The sequence below is a fragment of the Alosa alosa genome, chromosome 12, assembly GCF_017589495.1.
Source record: "Alosa alosa isolate M-15738 ecotype Scorff River chromosome 12, AALO_Geno_1.1, whole genome shotgun sequence".
Classification (NCBI taxonomy): Eukaryota; Metazoa; Chordata; class Actinopteri; order Clupeiformes; family Clupeidae; genus Alosa; species Alosa alosa.
The window spans coordinates 2,992,884-3,011,502 of NC_063200.1; the positions used below are offsets into that span (position 1 = coordinate 2,992,884).

The 18,619-nt window shown below is 45.3% G+C and overlaps 2 protein-coding genes across 3 annotated transcripts in view; one reads left to right on the forward strand and one right to left on the reverse strand.

Moving 5' to 3' along the window:
• Window positions 1-4,973: 4,973 nt before the first annotated feature.
• Window positions 4,974-10,221, forward strand: LOC125304526 (endothelial differentiation-related factor 1 homolog). Of its 2 annotated transcripts, none has more exons than XM_048258890.1 (6): window positions 4,974-5,386; window positions 6,679-6,730; window positions 7,412-7,509; window positions 8,938-9,031; window positions 9,538-9,612; window positions 10,100-10,221. In XM_048258890.1, exons 1-5 carry the CDS (start codon window positions 5,309-5,311, stop codon window positions 9,597-9,599), a joined length of 384 nt encoding a protein of 127 aa, XP_048114847.1. In that variant the 5' UTR covers window positions 4,974-5,308; the 3' UTR covers window positions 9,600-9,612; window positions 10,100-10,221. The 2 variants fall into 2 exon arrangements, with proteins under 2 accessions (XP_048114847.1, XP_048114846.1); XM_048258889.1 differs by having other exon boundaries at window positions 5,109-5,386; window positions 7,412-7,572.
• Window positions 10,222-10,315: 94 nt separating this feature from the next.
• Window positions 10,316-18,619, reverse strand: part of dqx1 (DEAQ box RNA-dependent ATPase 1) — a 26,390-nt gene continuing 18,086 nt past the window's right edge. The window contains 8 exon segments of the mRNA XM_048258887.1: window positions 10,316-12,532; window positions 13,157-13,347; window positions 14,682-14,872; window positions 15,003-15,128; window positions 17,346-17,399; window positions 17,402-17,536; window positions 17,867-17,882; window positions 17,884-18,035. Coding sequence (XP_048114844.1) covers window positions 12,334-12,532; window positions 13,157-13,347; window positions 14,682-14,872; window positions 15,003-15,128; window positions 17,346-17,399; window positions 17,402-17,536; window positions 17,867-17,882; window positions 17,884-18,035 — 1,064 coding nt within the window. The 3' untranslated portion in view covers window positions 10,316-12,333.

The following is an 18,619-nucleotide window of genomic DNA, read 5'->3' on the forward strand; positions in this document are numbered from 1 at the left end:
AGACTTGTATTTAAAGGGCCAGCTATGGATATTTTACTGTTGATACTTTTTTTTTTTTTTTTTTTTTTTCATATTTAATTTTGTTTAAAAAGGACCAGTGATTTCGTCTGACGCTGATCCTGCGCGCCTATTTATCCCTTACTGTTGTTTATCCTTTCAAATATGTGATTATATTTGCCCTTTTCTTGTTAAAGATCTCATTGAGAGAAAAATAAAGCAGGTTGTGCTTTCTAAAAAATATTTACGTTGTATACAGTCGTGTTTGTTTGGGGTTGCACATCATTGGTTCCTTCCTGTGTGAGTGAATCTAATAATATGGCCAAGAAATACATTTTAGACCAACAAACTTGGAATCATAGACCATATATAGAACTATGCTTGGGACACACTCATATGGTTTATGTCACATTTACAGACTGTATCAGCAGTCGGATACACTGACGCCGTTTATTCCAAAGCCTTCTGCAGCAAAGAAATGTTTCCTCGTGACGTCATCATATTGCTGAATTCCGTGCGTTCCTTCCTGGGCAGATAAGACCACCCTGTTAAGTGGTCGCCTGGAAGAGTTTTGCCTTTATGCGAAAACGGAAGGTAAAGTATTCGTCTCAGTCATCGGATTTAGCTTTTTTTATGTTGAATGTGCATGTGAAGTATCAGCAGGAAACAATTGTGCTAGGCTAAGCGACGGGGTGTGCAAACTTTGTTAAAGAACTTTCTTTCTTGAAGCTGAAGCGCTCACTCTTGCTGAAGTTGCCGTGGAGTTGAAAAGGTTTGGCAATGGCTATAAATCAGTCGCTCAGCCTACAGTGATTGGTTCTCCGTTTTTGGACAGAACGATGCATTTATTTTGCAATTCTACACCACCTTTTCTATTGATTTTGGAAAAATAATGTTTAATTTGGCTAGCTACAGTAGGCTATTATACTTTATTACGCGAGATCAAAGCAAACCGACAAATGCGGCAAATTACAGAAACCCAACGACAGAAGTAATCTGAAATTATAATCTGTAGCCGTCTGGCAAAATGTCCATATGGCATGGATATTACAAAACAATGAATGTAACAAGCTATGATATAGGCTACCTACAGCTATGCTCATAGATTTTCATTGGTGATTTTAAAGCTTTAGCTTATTGTTAGCCTACTGCCAAGTGAGCTCGGTTGCGATTTGTTTTTGTAGGATGTCTATTAAAGAAGGGAGACCGCGTGAGGGGTTAATGATGATGCAGGAACTGGATGATCGCCTCAAAGAGCAAATAGACAAGTTGGAACACATCCGTCGCTCCGTCGGAGAGCTCAAGGAGAGCATGTCCGAGGTGGGTGCGCATTTGGCCCGGACACACTGACCGGGGTCTCTAGGTCTTTGTTCTGTAAACGTATTTATGCTATTTTGAAATGGTGTGATTGAATGCCCATGATTATTTCCAACGCTCAGAACTCAATAAATGAATTTGATTTGGGTGGAAGTAACTTATTTAAAGGCACATACTGCTCTGGAGGAACGAACAATTCATGATGATAATGTGAGAATATGTTTGCTATACTGACGGACAGAATGTCATAGCCTGGTATGGTATTTAACATAGACCTGCATGTTGACTCCATGCTTTGGCTATAAGCACTTGTCAACAGAACGTAGAGCACCTGATCTGCACAGTTCAATTTTCAGACCTGGACAACCCACTTATGTTTAATTTTGGTAAAGTATCACTCCGCCATTGCCCCCAGGTGGCCAGGAGTGTTATGGAAAAGCACCCGCTGACCACTGCCCCAGGCAGCCAGGTTTCCCCCAGGCAGCACCTCAGGGCCTTTGTTACACTGTTTTCTTGCCCTCCGCTAATCAACAGGTCTGAGGTGTTGCAGCAGGGCTTGTGGGGGACCTGGGGGGCCGGTACCCTAGATCAATTCTCCATCTCCTGTTCAATTCTCCATCTCCTGATCAATTTTCCATCTCCGAAGATTACTCTATAGTATGATGGGATGTAACAGGAAGATGCTTGGCAGACAGTTCCATATTGAAGTGCCCTATATGACCTTACACTTCATCCAGCTACCAGTGCTTCAGTAGCCAACACAATTTAAGGACAAAGAACTTGGGCTCTATTGACATGCCTCATATTCTACTCTTATCCACTTGTTTTCTTTCTCTTTTCAGAGCTCTGCAAAAGACTTGAAGCAGTCCATTGGTGACCATATGGACTGGTTGAGTCATCTGACACAGCGGGTGGAGACGCTCCAGATGAACACGACTGTGTTTGTCCAGGTGAATAACACCTCGCACCTCTGCAGCTGCACATGCCCCCTCACCCACTAGCTATAGGACTACAGTGCATGGCAATGAAACATGCCCACTCACCCGCTAGCTATAGGACACGGTGCATGGCATACACGTGCCCTCTCACCTGTAGCTATATGACCACGGTGCATGGCACTGAAACATGCCGTCTCACCCGCTAGCTATAGGACACGGTGCATGGCACTGAAACATGCCCGCTCAACCTCTAACTATAGCAAAGTCCTTTTAGGCAAGTCCCTCCACTCAGCGGCCATATTGCAACGCTTTTTGGGCACTCATCGGGCATCCTATTCGGCAGAAATGTGCGTGCGCAAGGCTTCACAACACCAATTTTGCTCCAGTGGCGAGTTCACAACACATGATTGGCACGATGTCTTCACAACACACCATATGATTGGCTCAATGTATTCACATCACACCACATGATTGGCTAAATGTATTCACATGTCGCTGTTTTGCCGAGGAAGGGGTGGGATATGTGTAGACAACGGCCATATTGGCGTTACAAACTAACCCCATGCATTTCTATGGAGGATTTTTTGAGTGCTGTGTCTCCTCATTTAAAAGTCTCTGGCTATAGAACCATGGTGCATGGCATACTGTACATGTGCCCTCACTCACTATCTATAGGACACGGTGCATGGCATACTGTACATGTGCCCTCACTCACTATCTATAGGACACGGTGCATGGCATACTGTACATGTGTCCCCTCACCCACTAGCTATAGGCAACGGTGCATGGCACTGAAAAATGCCCCCTCACCCGCTAGCTATAGGACCACGGTGCCTGGCACTGAAACATACCCCCTCACCCGCTAGCTATAGGACCAAGGTGCATGGCACTGAAACATGCCCCCTCACCCACTAGCTATAGGACCACGGTGCATGGCACTGAAACATGCCCTCTCACCCGCTATCTGTAGGACCACTTGCATTCTGAAACATGCCCTCTCATAGTTATGGACCATTTTTGTCAAAAACATGCCCCCCCTCACCCGCTATCTGTAGTCCCTTATTCTGACATGCTGGATGTTTGTATTTTTGTCAAAAATAAGTGGATTTGTAAAGGGCCGGACTAGCTGAGGAAACCAGGGGCTGCAGGGCTGCTTCGGAGCACGCTGGCGTTCTTTTCAATATCTTATATGTTCACTTTTCATTTTCATTCATTTAGAAAATAATTTACAGTCCACTCTCTGTACATCTTTGTGTTGATAACGATGTCTTTGTTATCCAGTGAACATGTGCTGTTTGTTTCTGCAGATGAACACTAAGCCTCGATCCTTTAAAGGCAAGCGCGGTCTCCGGCAGTCTTCACGCTGGGGTGGGTCTCACCTGGTGGACGATGCCCAGTCAGAGTACGGCTGGTCTCCCATTCGCAGAGCTGGCTTCAGCATCGCTTCAAGGCCTCTGCGCATAGGCAGCGCACTCCACTTATGACGTTCCACCACATTAGATTCCAAATACAACCCGCACACCACCACAGTCCGCTTATGACGTTCCACCACATTAGATTCCAAATACAACCCGCACCACCACAGTCCGCCATGGCGATGCTCAACCACATTAGATTCCAAATAAACCCGCATATCCGGACGTTCCACCACATTAGATTCAAATGCAACCCAAACACACACCACCACAGTCCGTATGGCGGTTCCACCACATTGGGTGCAAATACAACCCGCACACCACCACATGCCGACATGACGTTCCACCACATTAGATTCCAAAATACAACCCACCACCGGCAACAGATGCTGCCTCAGAGATGTCCTGTGCCTGGTAACCCAGGCAACCACAGAGCTGGCTTCAGCATCGCTTCAAGGCCTCTATGACGCTCCACCACATTAGATTCCTGCAGCGACACCACCACAGTCCGCTATGACGTTCCACCACATTAGATTCCAAATACAACCCGCCACACCACCACCACCACATTAGATTGCAAATACAACCCGCTTACCACATGCCGCTTCCACCACATTAGATTCCAAATACAACCCGCACACCACCACAGTCCGCTTATGACGTTCCACCACATTAGATTCCAAATACAACCCGCACACCACCACAGTCCGCTTATGACGTTCCACCACATTAGATTCCAAATACAACCCGCACACCACCAAACCCTTGCCTTGCCGCTTAATAAAATCAAATGTGACACATTTTGGGCACTGATGTGCATGATGTCGGCAGCAATGTTGCGGAGGCCTTTAGAATAGGTGCTCCAGAGTGACCACCATTCATGATGAACACGGGACTGGCAAATACCTGTGCTGAATACATCCAGCTATCCAGCTGGGTATAAATCCTGTTTTCTGTTTTGATAGTTTGTTAGTTATTACAATTATTGTTATGCTTCTTTGTTGTAGTAAAACAAAACAAAAAGGGAAATGATTTCTGATGATGTCTAAATCATGAAATTAAAACATGGGAATGCAATTGCAATTGCAATTGCAATGCAACACAGTTTCAGAGGTTGTATATGTCTAGGTCCTAGTTAAATTGGGTCTTCATATTTTAATGACTCATCTAGTGACCCAAATACAGTGGAAAAAAAACGCACCCAACTCACTCAGCTATAGAAATAAATTCTTTGGTCGAATTCATATTAATTTTATTAAATTAGCCTATCCTCATTTTTAAGCTCCACTTACGATGCAGATCCGAATCCGTAGAAATAGTTTGTTAGGAGCATTCCAGAAAGTTCTGCGTGTCTTTGCGGTCCTACCCCAGGCCTCTGGTTTAAAAAAAAAAGTGGGGCTCCCAAATAAGGGGCGGTGTTTCTTGTGACGTAGTCGACTACAGTGAAACCAAAGATTGTTGATTACTAAACGGTGAACGTTAGCGCCTCGCTCCGCTTTTTAACTCTCTGGTGAAACTGCTGTGAACGGTGGAGAAGAGCTGTGCTGTTGAACATAAGAATCATTTTGAACGCGGCGTAAATCCTTCCACGGCTTTTTGTATATATTGCTTTAGCTAGTTAACTTAACTTATTTGGAAACAATGGCCGAAAGCGACTGGGATTCTGTGACTGTCTTGAGGAAGAAAGGCCCGTCGTCAGCGCAGGCGAAATCAAAGCAGGTAGTTAGCGTCAGTGTAGCAAGCTAGCCAAATATAGCCTAGCATTGTGGAGGTTAGGGAATCATGCGGGAAGGTTCGAAACCTGCGCTCGGCTGTAGCCTCTGCCCGAGCAGGCAGGCATGCTAGTAAAATCTCGGGGACTTGACATATCGCAGGGCCACTCTTGGCTCACGACTGGGAGGTAAAAAGAACAACCATACACAAGTGGAAAGTGTTATTTTTTCTGTTACTAACCGATATATGATACTTAACGTTGCAGACAGAGATGGTGGCGTAACGTAAGTGTTGTGTGTTCTCCTGGTTTTATCCTAGCTACACCAATCAAAAGTGTGGCTCACTACTAGTATACAGGTTGTGTATTCATAACGAATACATATTTTCGGTAGGCTAGTGAGCTTGCGAAATGCAGCGCGCCAGTAGGCCTCAGATGATTGTCAACAGCATGCGAGTTGTAGTTATAGATATAGTTATAGAGATAACTACAAGTGTTGGACCTGAGGACAACTTGATGCCTGTTTGAATATTATGTTAGCTCTTCGCTTTTCCGAGTAGTTTGAACAAAACGATTAGGTCTAAACGTCATAACGTAGTAAGGGGACATAATAACATGACGATGGAAGTCATTAAGCAAACCGTAAGTTAGCCTGTTCAACCAAAAACGTTTGTGCTTTTATACTTGTCATTGGACCATTTGTTAACAAATGCATCCAGCGGAACTTTCAGAAATGGGAACACCTGTGCTGTCTGGTGAATGGCGTTATTAGGACATGACCGCTTTCTTCATGCTTTCGTCCAATGCCCCAAATTACTACTACTCGACAGATGGTTAAAACAGCCACCAACGGAGTTCGCTGGACCACACACTTTCCTTGTCGTAGGAATCTCCAAAATTGGTATCGATTTGGCAACCTCTGCCTTACCATGGCACTAGCTGTTAGTTGATATGTTCAATTACGATATTGCTTTTATTGTAGGAGATGAAGCACCCCGTTTAACATATACATACGTAAATAATTAAATATTTATCATTAATTCATTTGCATTTCATCATATCCTAACCTCCCTGCCTGTGGCCCTGAAATAACGCTCCTCACTAAAGTCCCCAAATGCGCTCAATAGCATTTTGCTATCAAACGGCAAAGACGGTTCATGAGACGTGCCTGTTGATTCCGGAAATGGGCAGCACACTTTTTAAAAAAAATCTCAAGTAGTTCAGCATAAAACTATCAATGCCAGGTTGTACGTTTCGGTTGTGTCGATGTTCAATAGAATTGTTCTTTTTCTTTTTGCAGGCCATAACGGCGGCACAGAGGCGTGGTGAAGAAGTTGAAACCTCAAAGAAATGTGAGGCCAACTTTGTTTTCGGGATCTACCTTTTCCCTTTGAGTCATAAAGACATCAGTTGAAATACTATAGGGATCAGGGTTTTGTCCTGACATGAATGAGGTGCACCAGCAGGCAAAGTGGATGATAGTCAGAACCAGGGCTCTACGCTCTAGAATCTTTGTTCAGAACACATGGAACTGGTTATGTGGTTGCCTGGCAACATTGCTCATGTGTCATCACCTTTAGAGCTCTGATTTCAGTTTTAGAACAGTGCAGCTTCTCTGCACCAAAGATGACCCAAGCAGGAACAGAACAGTTCTACTCCGAATGCTTGAGGTCAAAGCCAAGTGTTGTTTTCCTTCAGAGTATAAGTATAAATACTTTTTTGATCCCTGCATTTTAATCCAACCGGTGAATTAGTGAAACACAAACAGCACACAGTGAACACACAGTGAGGTGAAGCACACACTAATCCTGGCGCAGTGAGCTGCCTGCTACATCGGCGGCGCTCGGGGAGCAGTGAGGGGTTAGGTGCCTTGCTCAAGCCCACTTTCAGCCGCCCCCACTGGTCGGGGCTTGAACCGGCAACCCTTACAAGTCCAGAGTGCTAACCAGTGGGCCACGGCTGCCCAAAAGAGTATGTTTTGCATCCAAGTTGAGGTGTGTGTGTGTGTGTGTGTGTGTGTGTGTACACTCTAGGGGCTGCGGGTCAGAACAAGCAGCACTTAGTGACCAAGAACACAGCCAAGTTGGACCGGGAGACTGAGGAGCTCCACCACGAAAGGGTTCCACTGGAGGTAGGCCGGGTGATCCAGCAGGGGCGCTCCAACAAAGGGCTCACTCAGAAGGACCTGGCCACAGTAAGCATGACTCCCCACCACCCTGCTAGGACGTGAAGTGGTACATTCTGGACTAGCCTTAAGCAGGCCATTAGGCTCACTGGACTTCATGCAGTGCTGCTCAGACCGGGCTGGACCTGATGCATGCTGGACTAACCCTAGATTCACACACTTGCGTTGCGTTACTGCATGCCAGTGGGTTTTCCTGACGGTCGGGTGTACTATGGTGTATGCCTTGAAGCATAACCATAATTTGATTGGCTGGTGCGTTGCTGTCCGTTGGTGCAGTAACGGCTCCTACACACAGTTGCGTGCGTTGCAGTGCTGGAGATGCATCCCATTTACTTTACATGGGCTCACGTCATCCGTTGCCGAACTGAATTGTGGGTCCATTGCGTCGCGTTTCTCCCGACGGACGGCACCAACCAATCAAATTACGGTTATACTTCAAGTAATTTGCATAGCTACCGTCGGGAACACCCACTGGCATGCGTTGACGGAACGCAACTGTGTATAGAAGCCCAAAAAGTTGAACATTTTTCAACTTTTTGAGAGTGGTGACGGGAGCAACGCAACGCAACCACAAATCACTTTGGAACCACAAATGACTTTAGCCATGTAAATGAAATTGAGACACATGAGAAAAGTAGAAATTGAGACACAGTGAGATATAATTCATATTTACGAGACAATGTCAGGATTAATAATATAATATAATTCATATTTACGAGATAATGTCAGGATTTATAATATAATATAATTCATATTTACGAGACAATGTCAGGATTAATAATATAATATAATTCATATTTACGAGACAATGTCAGGATTAATAATATAATATAATTCATATTTACGAGATAATGTCAGGATTTGACACTTGTGGATCCATGTTTTGTTTTCCTTTTTCAAATGCCCCTGTATGGTCGAAAGTCAGGCTGTCTGCCAAAGATGAGTCAAACAGGTGTTTTATTGTCCAGCTTCCATCACGTCCAGCCAGATCTGAGCAGCGCTGCGTTAAGTCCAACGAGCCTTCTCCTGTCAAGTGTCCTATTTGTCACTCATTCAAACGTTTGTCTGTGTTTGAGAACTACCTCCTCCAAGTGTGTGTTTGGGAACGTTTGCCTATGTTTGAAAGTTTGAACGCATCTCAGGTTTTAATAGATGAAAGCTGGAACATTCTTAAGGGAGTTCTACTTCTAGACAATAAACTGACTGTTTGAATCCACTAATGCGAATGTAAAGGCCTTTGCAAACAACTGGTTGAGGACAATTAGTGACACATTATATTTAAATTTCTGGCATTTAGCCTTTGGCCAAAGCAACATTAATATCAGGTGTTTTGAGTGGCTCAGCAGCTTCAGTTCCTGATGTCTGTCATCACAGAAAATCAACGAGAAACCTCAGGTCATCGCGGACTATGAGTGCGGAAAGGCGATCCCCAGCAATCAGGTCATGAGCAAGATCGAGAGAGCCATTGGTTGGTAGCACTTTTACGCCTTGTCATAATGTTCTCTGAATATGTTCCTTTATGATGCATGTATATGTTCCTTTATGATGCATGCACTCTCACTGTGTCTCACCTTGTTCCACTCTCACTGTGTCTCACTGTGTCTGTCATTGGAAGTCTCACTGTCTCACTGTGTTCCACTCTCAGGGCTGAGCTACACCAGGCGCGTAACTGAAGCGTTCCGTTCACGTTGCGTCTGCTGCAACAATTAGCTTCCACTATAATCAATGGAAGTAGCTACACCAGACGTGACAGCGGCGCGTACGTTCGAAAAAAATAGAACATTAATCTAAAATGGATTTTACGCGTCGCGAACGGAACGCTTCAGTTACGCGCCTGGTGTAGCTTCGCTGTCACTGTCTTACTGTGTTCCACTCTCACTGTGTTCCAGTCTCACTGTGTTCCACTCTCACTGTGTCTCACTGTGTTCCACTCTCACTGTGTCTCACTCTCACTGTGTCTCATGTCATTTTAAGGCCTGAAGCTACGTGGGAAGGATATTGGACAACCCCTCGAAGCAAAGCCAAAAAAGAAATGAAAATGAAAGCCTCGTAAGGCAGCCCCTGCCTACATCTAACCACACACACACACACACCCACACACACACACACCACTGGCTGTGTTCCACTCTCACTGTGTCTCACCTCTCTTGGGTGTCTCACTGTGTTCCATCTGACCTGGTGCTCCCCTGCATTCCCAGCTGTTGCGTTGAATGATAAGCTGAAAATGAGCGGACGCCCATCTAACCACACACACACACACACCCACACAATACCCTGGGCTTTCCTCCTCATTCAGTTGTTGGTGTTGAATGATAAGCACACGTCCGGTTTCCTCCTCACACACACACACACACACACACACACCAATGAGTACACTGCATAATGTGGGGGAAACTTTTGGTAAATGTTTTGCTTTGGCATGTTTTTTTTTTTTTTTACGGGGGGGGGAGCAAAATGCTGAATTTGTCATGACATTGATTGTTCATGTTGCCTTGGTCTGGTAGGTTAATTTAACAGCATGTCCTGTCTGTTTTAGCACTGCTTGACTGTGGCCTTCTAACCCATCTCCAGTTTGGGTCAAAGTTCAACGTGTGATGGACATATCCTTTAGCATTATCTTTGTTTGGGGGCTAATAAAGTTTGAAACATTTGGCAATACACGTTGTACAGTTCAGTCAATCATAAATGCATTTTAAAGGACTCAGTATAGCAAACCCTAAGATGTTATGGTATTCAACATTCTGGTTCAACATTCAAATTTAAGGGTTTTATTTTTTTTTCCAAGTTTACAACTGCAATATATATATATATATATATTTTGATTCCCATAATTTACACACAAAAATATCAGTGTTTTCAAAACAATAGAGCAAATTTTTGAGGCAAAAATACAAACAGTACAAACCAAACTGAATTCAATGGAACATCATACAAAATGGCTTAAACTCAGCCACACGGAAGCTCAGAGCGACAGGACAGTCCCCTGCACAAGCAGAAGTGTCAGGACAGTCCCCTGCAAAACCAGAAGTGCCAGTTTCTCGAGTCTCACGCAGAGGAAGGGATAATGGGCTCCATGTGGGGAAAATACGATTAGAGTATTTGTTCAAAAAAGTGTTTGTCCAATTCTACTTTTAGACAAAATCTTAAATGTATTTCGGCCTACGTGCCAAACGAGGCAGAAGTCATGACTGATGCTCAGGCAAAAAGGTCAGGCAGAGACTCATAAAGTACAGAAATAACCTCAAATGATACATGGCATATCAACCTGCCACACATTAACATTATTTAAAACAGACAGATGACTTCCATAATCTCATTTTCACTATTTTCCTTTACAGCTATGGTCAGTAGTTGTAGTTTTGCCCTCCTGGGCAGTAGTTGTAGTTTTGCCCTCCTGGGCAGTTCACCTGTTTTCTACCTTTCCTGCAAAAATGTGTGCACACATTAAAACTTTAGACAGAGTTGATATTGCAATCCTGTTCTTTACATCAACATCATCCAAACAGGCTTGAAACAACTGTGATGGCTATGATTCTGGGTTGTGAAAAAAAAAAATGTTTCTGTCAGTCATTAGTGTTTTGAAAAACTAGCCTGCCCTGAACTCTCGGACGCCATGGCGACCCTCGACTCTGACATCTTCTGTCCACTCAGGAAGTCACACCCACCTCCAGCCAGTGACGTCACAGCCACCTCCAGCCAATGGAGGAGTGCTTTCTTATAGCAGCTCCCCCAATCCTGCCAGACTCCGGCACCTCAGTGTGAAAGACGAGAGCGATTGAAGGAATGGCAGGACACGGCTGGAATCCCGCTCGGTCTTCCAGCATGAGGCTCACCCTCCCAGTAATAAGACAGCAAACAGGGCAGCCTACAACAGCACCTGGTGCGTGTGACGTGTGTGTATCTGTTCTTTGATTGCATCTTGTGAGAGAAAATTCATTACACGTTTAAACATCCTTTCAAAAGGGTGCTGACCTGCTCAAGTAGAAGTCATGGCTTTCTGTGAGTTGATTATATTGTTCTGCTTATCAATGCATGACAGATATGCATGCTGGGTTGTCTCCCTACTCTACAACAACACCCACCTCTTCCATGCTAACAAACAGAAACTCTTGGACCTTCTACTAAGCAGAACCATTGAGACAGGAAACTACTTTTCATTACGCAGGAAATGTGTGTGAGATGAGCAGGATCTGCAGACCTTTCTGTATTGCACGTTCACACAGAGGACAGTAAACACGAGACCTCGGAGACCTCTGGCTACCACATGACATTAGACATAAAGGGTTTTAGCTTTCTGGTGGCTCAGGGGTAGTAAATATCAACCCATCTCCACCAGGGGGAGTCTTGGTGATGCTCATGGTGAAGAAAAGGCAGAAGATTATCTGACCACAGTGTGACACTGCATAGTTATGCAAAAAATAAATAAAAGTGACGTGACTTGACTTATTTCTATGGAACCGTACTCGGTATGGCTTAACCACTGTGTGTCTTGGACACCAAAAAGTCTCTCAAGAAAGATCAGGATGAAAATCTCTTTCACAACGACGACCTCCATCCACCCCTCTACTTCTGAAGCAGAGTGTTTTTTTTAAAATAATCTTTCAGTTAAACCCTGATGGTTTTACACTTAAAGGAGGTGGTTTTAGAACAGCGCCCTTCCTCAAGAGCCTTTTACTGGGACGTGTGGAACAGCTACACTGGTGCGGTTCCGAAGGTCCCGTTTTTCTCCCAGAGTGCACTGCAGGAGCAGCGTGGGGTTCCGTTGGGCCGTCACTGGATCAGGCACATGTCTGTGCTGACCTGGTTCCGTGGGTCCGACGGCCCCTCGCCCCTGGCCTTTGCCCCCTCCTCACCCCCCTCCTCTGGGTCACCAGGGGGCAGGAGGCTCTGCCGCAGCTCCATCAGGAAGTCTCTGCCCTCGCTGGACGGCAGGTTGCCAAGGTAATACTGAGGAGCCAGCTCCACCAACCTGCAGTGGGCACATGGACACAAGGGTCACTGAAGTCCAGGACAGCGTTGGCATCACATTAATACACCATACAGCGTTGGCATGACATTAATACACCATACACACATGGCATCACATTAATACACCATACAAACATGGCATCACACATATAGTTGTACGCTAAGGTTTGTGCACCTCCAAGCACATCACTGCATGAGCCACAATTCTGATTTACACTGTTCATTTTTGAAGTTGTAAAAAAATGAAAACAAAGTATTTAATGTGATCTGTTCCTTTTTTTTTTCAGGGCACAGCATAAAAAGTAAGCTCACATTAATGTGTGAATTGAACTGACTCCTAGTCAGCTTTCTGTCATTCAGCCGTTCTAGATGAGGATCAGAGATCATTTAGTATTTAGTTTTTTAGTTTTCTTATCTTCTACTGTCTCTATTGTACAGTGGAGTTTTGTTATATGTATATACTTATATTTACTCTTTCTGCTGTAAGTGCATGTTGTGTGTGATGTCTGTATGCTACTGAGACCTTGAATTTCCCCTTGGGGATCAATAAAGTATCTATCTATCAGAGACTGGACACTGAGGCTTACATGTGGGGGTGAATCTGAGACTGGACACTGAGGCTTACATGTGTGGGTGAATCTCGGAGACAGTGCGGATGCAGTTGTCGTGGGAGATGGTGAAGTCGTGGTACAGCACCCAGTTGGGCGGCCCAGGCTGCGGCCTGCGGCAGCGATACGAGGAGAACGGGTGCAGGTGAGCAACGTGCCGGTGCGTCAGCAGCAGGTAGTTACCTGAGCCGTCAACGTCATGAGCCACCTGGAAGAGAGAGCGGAGAAACTAAGACTAAAATCAAACTAAAACCAGCCATCACATTCTGCCATCACATCACATTCTGCCATCACATCACATTCTGCCATCGCATTCTGCCATCACATCACATTCTGCCATCACATCACATTCTGCCATCACATTCTGCCATCACATCACATTCTGCCATCACATCGCATTTTGCCATCACATCGCATTCTGCCATCACATCACATTCTGCCATCGCATTCTGCCATCACATCACATTCTGCCATCACATCACTTTCAGCCATCACATCACATTCTGCCATCACATCACATTCAGCCAACACATCACATTCTGCCATCACATCACATTCAGCCATCACATCACATTCAGCCATCACATCACAGACTAAAATTAAACTAAAACCATTTAAGGCCACATCACACAGATAAGACCACCATGGCTAAATCACACAGATAAGACCACCACGGCTTAATCACACAGATAAGACCACCACGGCTAAGACCACCATGGCTAAATCACCCAGATAAAACCACCATGGCTAAATCACCCAGACAAGACCACCACGGCCACCATCATCCTATTTTGCATGTTTTTATTTTTCGTTTAGCCTATTTAATGTGTCAATCAATTTTATTTATCATAATATTATTTTTTAAATTTTATTTCTACAATCAATTTATTCTGTTTAATTTGCCAACTGTTTGATAGGGTTTGCATGTGTCTATTTACTAAAGTCTGATGTACTGATATACTGTGTCTTTTGTGTGCAAACATGTTGTACAACTAATGGTGCAGCTCACCTGATGACCTCATGTGATTCACCTGTAACCCTTAACCCTTTCAATGATAAAAAAACATTAAGTTTGGTTTTCACACTACAGACTGACGATGACGCGTTTTTTCTACTCTAATTTGTCACTTTACAACTCGCACCCGAAACTGCTGTGAGATTGGAAGTTGAGCGCGCCTGTTCTCACTACTACTTGAAGACCACCACGGCCACATCACACAGAAAAGGACTTGATGAACGCCTCTTCATTCAGATTTGATCAGTGCTGTACTTTAAACATTTAATCTAAAGGTGCTAGCTCCTTTCTTGTTTTTCATTTCTAATGAGATCTTTACCTGAAAGATCATCCAGTGACAACCCAAACTCACCTAAAGATCTTTACCCAGTGACACCCCAAACTCACCTAAAGATCTTTACCCAGTGACAACCCAAACTCACCTAAATATCTTTACCCAGTGACAATCCAAACTCACCAAAATATCTTTACCCAGTGACAACCCAAACTCACCTAAAGATCTTTACCCAGTGACAACCCAAACTCACCTTAAGGAAGAAGCCTGAGATAAGGGCTCGTTTGATGTTGGTGCTGTTGTCCTGGCAACCAAACGCAGGGGGAGAGACGGGCAACTCGATTCGCTGCATCACCTCGAGGAGCTCTGCTCTGATGAGCACCGCCAATCGTAGCGCAGCAGCGTTGATGTAATTGGTGGTGCACCAGGCTTCGTCCTCATTGTCTGGAAGAGCCCAGATAAGAGTTCTATCTGAATACCAATTGGACATCTGCCCACTTCAGAGTGGAGGTGATGAGGGTGTGTGTGTGTGTGTGTGTGTGTGTGTGTGTGTGTGTGTGTGTGTGAGACTCACGCTGGATGTAAGCGTTGTAGACGTTGATGAGGGTCAGGTGGTCCCCTTCTGGGTGCAGTAGCAGGCGTCTGTGTGTGGCGGCGGCTTCCTCTTTATTTGGGGGCGGAACCAGAAAACACGGAGGAGCTGAAGTACAAGAGAGAAACAGAGAGGGAGGGGGGAGAGAGAGGGAAAGAGAGAGAGAGATGGAGGGGGGAGAGAGAGAAAGAGAGAGGTCTTGTCAATTGACTAATGACAAACATAGATACCTGCAACTACACAGCTCACTTCACAAAAGGGCACACACACACACACACACACACACACACACACACACACAAAGACAAACATAGAACACACACACTCACAGCTGCTGCAACGATCAACACATTGATAATTCACTCCACTACATCACACATAAAGAAATCACTTCATTGCCCTGGTGTTAGTTGCCAAAATCCAGTTGGCAACTCTGATGCTTCCCTCCAGTAAAAACAAGACTTCCAGTGTGGAGAAAAGTTCAGTTTGTGTCGTTTTATTTTTGGAAATGCTGCCTGGGTTCTCCTGCAATTCCAAATCATTGCAAATAATGTTCCCCCTCCCATCATTCAGTACCATTCACTAAGTAGTTTAGTAAATAGAGACAAAAGCATTATATTTCTTTCACTCTTTCACTCTAAAAGGGAAAGGCATGTAGCTCTCCTTGGAAGACCTTAAGTGACCATCAATGTGACTGTGTGTGTGCGTGTGTGCATGCATGCATGTGTGTGTGTGTGTGTGTGTGTGTGTGTGTGTGTGTGTGTGCACGTGTTCGTGTACATGTGAGAGCTCCCAAATGATCTCTCCTCTCTTATATGATTGACCCAAGTCAAGTGTTTTTTTCTCAATAGACTCATGTAATACCTCATCTAATTCATTATGTCATTACAATGTCACTGACCGTAACCTAGTGAATCCTGCTCTACCACACCACACTATGCACAGCCTGGACACACAACCAGATGAACCAACGGAACACAGCCTACCTGACATGCACCTCTTGCTGTGATGTGGACCTACTGCTACAGTTAGCCGTAGCTTGATTAGCCCACTTGAGCTCTTGCTGTGATGTGGATCTACTGCTACAGTTAGCCGTAGCTTGATTAGCCCACTTGAGCTCTTGCTGTGATGTGGATCTACTGCTACAGTTAGCCGTAGCTTGATTAGCCCACTTGAGCTGTGGAGCTACCGCTACAGTTAGCTGTAGCTTGATTAACCCACTTGAGCTCTTGCTGTGATGTGGATCTGCTGCTACAGTTAGCTGTAGCTTGATTAACCCACTTGAGCTCTTGCTGTGATGTGGATCTGATGCTACAGTTAACCCACTTGAGTTAAAAGTGGCTGGTGGTTACCTAAACTTTGAAGTACAGTATACGTCTGATATACAGTCTATGGTCTGATCCTATACAGTATATCTGATCCTTTAAAAGACTTTGCACTGAAGTAAATCCGTCTGATCCTTTATAGTATATACGTCTGATCCTATATACTATACGTCTGATCCGTATAGAGGCTTTGCAAGGGGAGATGAACCCAAATAACACGAGCATGACCCCAAATAGAACCTTACTATTGGACGGATCTGTTGCTTCCAATCCAGAGTAGTCACAAAGATAATTAATACGTAGCAAGATGGGTCGTCCTAGTTCATGTCTATGAGGGCAAAGTGGAGTTCTGTCAGAGACAGGCTCTGGTTCAGTCCCCTTTCGCACAGGGCTGTCACTGACGTCTGACTGACGTTTGAACGCCTCAGTTCCACCCCAGACAGAAGCCGGAGTACAAAACAAACTTGGTGTACACCTTCATTAATGTTGATTTTCTCCCGACTGGAGGGTCATACTGTCACAACATTCTCCTGAAATGGGGAGGAGGGTTTGGAGATCATGATACCGTGTCCGAAATGTGCATCCATTGCTCAGAAAAATAAGGCTTTGACAACTTCTGGGAAATTCTTGGATTCTGCCATAGACCTCAATGTTAAAAAGGGAGCCCGATCATAAATGGGGGATAGTGGCCCCCCCTCGTGCGGGGCGTGTACTACTGCTACCCTATTTGCATACATTTCCGGGGACAGGAAATGGCCTCTCAGGAAGTATCTTCGTAATCAACCATCTTTGGTAGTCATATAGCAATGCAAGTCATCTGGACTCATTTGGACATTAGGGCATCCTGAGTCTGACGGCCCTGCCGGACTGTTACCCATCATGCCTCTGTCTGGGGCACAAGTGCAGGTGTAGTGACTCACCTGTGAGCTCTGAGACACAGGTGCAGGTGTAGGGACTCACCTGTGAGCTCTGAGACACAGGTGCAGGTGTAGGGACTCACCTGTGAGCATGGCGGCAATGGTGAGCAGCTCGCTGACACAGTCGAACTCGCAGGCGCAATGAGCGCCTTGGCCAGCGAGGGCTCCAGGGGCAGCTCGGACATGATGATGCCCACCTCCGACAGGTTCCCGTCATCGTCCAGCGCCGCCAGGTAGTCCAGGTCCTCCAGCGCCTGCATCAGCGCCTCTGGGGCTAGACAAACACAGCACTGGTCAACTCAGGTACTTTATCTGCCAACTGCCCCACGTACAAGGATGGATGAAGTTTTATTACCTGGTCTGTCTATGTGAGTGTGGCGTTTGTTACCTGGTCTGTCTGTGTGGGTGTGGAGTTTGTTACCTGGTCTGTCTGTGAGTGTGGCGTTTGTTACCTGGTCTGTCTGTGTGAGTGTGGCGTTTGTTACCTGGTCTGTCTGTGTGAGTGTGGAGATTGTTACCTGTCCTGTTTGTGTGAGTGTGGAGTTTGTTACCTGGTCTGTCTGTGTGAGTGTGGAGGATGTCCTGTTTGGAGTGGCTTTGTTACCTGGCCGGTCAAGGAATGGTGGAGTGGCACTGTCCCATGTCCCATGATGTGTCGAGGCGTTTGAGCAGCAGCACCAGGTGACTGAGGTTCTCCTCGACCACACTGGGGCAGCGGCAGGCCGGCATGCCCTCCTCGTACAGCGCCTGCGGGTACAGACGGACGCACACACCTGCCACGGGACACAGGGGGGGGGGCAAGGGCAGAGGGTAAATAACATGGAAACTGCCTGACAGGGCTAATCCAGCACAGCACCCTCGCTACAGGACATGTAGCCTGGTTAGAGACGGAGAGGAGGATGCACACAGGTTACTTAAAGGGAAACTCCGGTCTTACCTTAAAGGGAAACTCCGGTTTAAAAACAACATCTATTTTTGGATAATAACAAGTATCATTTTTTTCATTTTGGGCCCAAAACGTCAATCGGTGCAGTTTTGAAATTTGGATTTGATTTTTTTGGAATAGCATAAAACATAACCTTTGGGGACAATATGATTCAGATCTACTTTATTACACGGCTCGTCAGAGTGCTGCATAAAGTTCCATTCACATGAATGGGCCTTCCCAACGTTCGGGCCTATGTTAAATCTATATAAATCACCGGCAAAGTATATAAATCACCGCTGTCAATGGCAACGGGTTGATTAACGTCTTTCATATCCCTCCGCAACAATTCTGTTTGCTTATTGCAATGGAATTTCATTGAAAGGGAAAGTAAGCTAGTAAGACGTTGCCACGCAACACCTGAAACTGTCA

Excerpts from the sequence above, each read along its gene's own strand:
- LOC125304526 (XM_048258889.1), top strand. The coding sequence starts at position 5,309 with ATGGCCGAAAGCGACTGGGATTCTGTGACTGTCTTGAGGAAGAAAGGC. Across the intron at positions 5,387-6,678 it reads CGCAGGCGAAATCAAAGCAG|GCCATAACGGCGGCACAGAG; the intron begins GTAGTTAGCGTC and ends TTCTTTTTGCAG. Across the intron at positions 6,731-7,411 it reads AGTTGAAACCTCAAAGAAAT|GGGCTGCGGGTCAGAACAAG; the intron begins GTGAGGCCAACT and ends TGTACACTCTAG.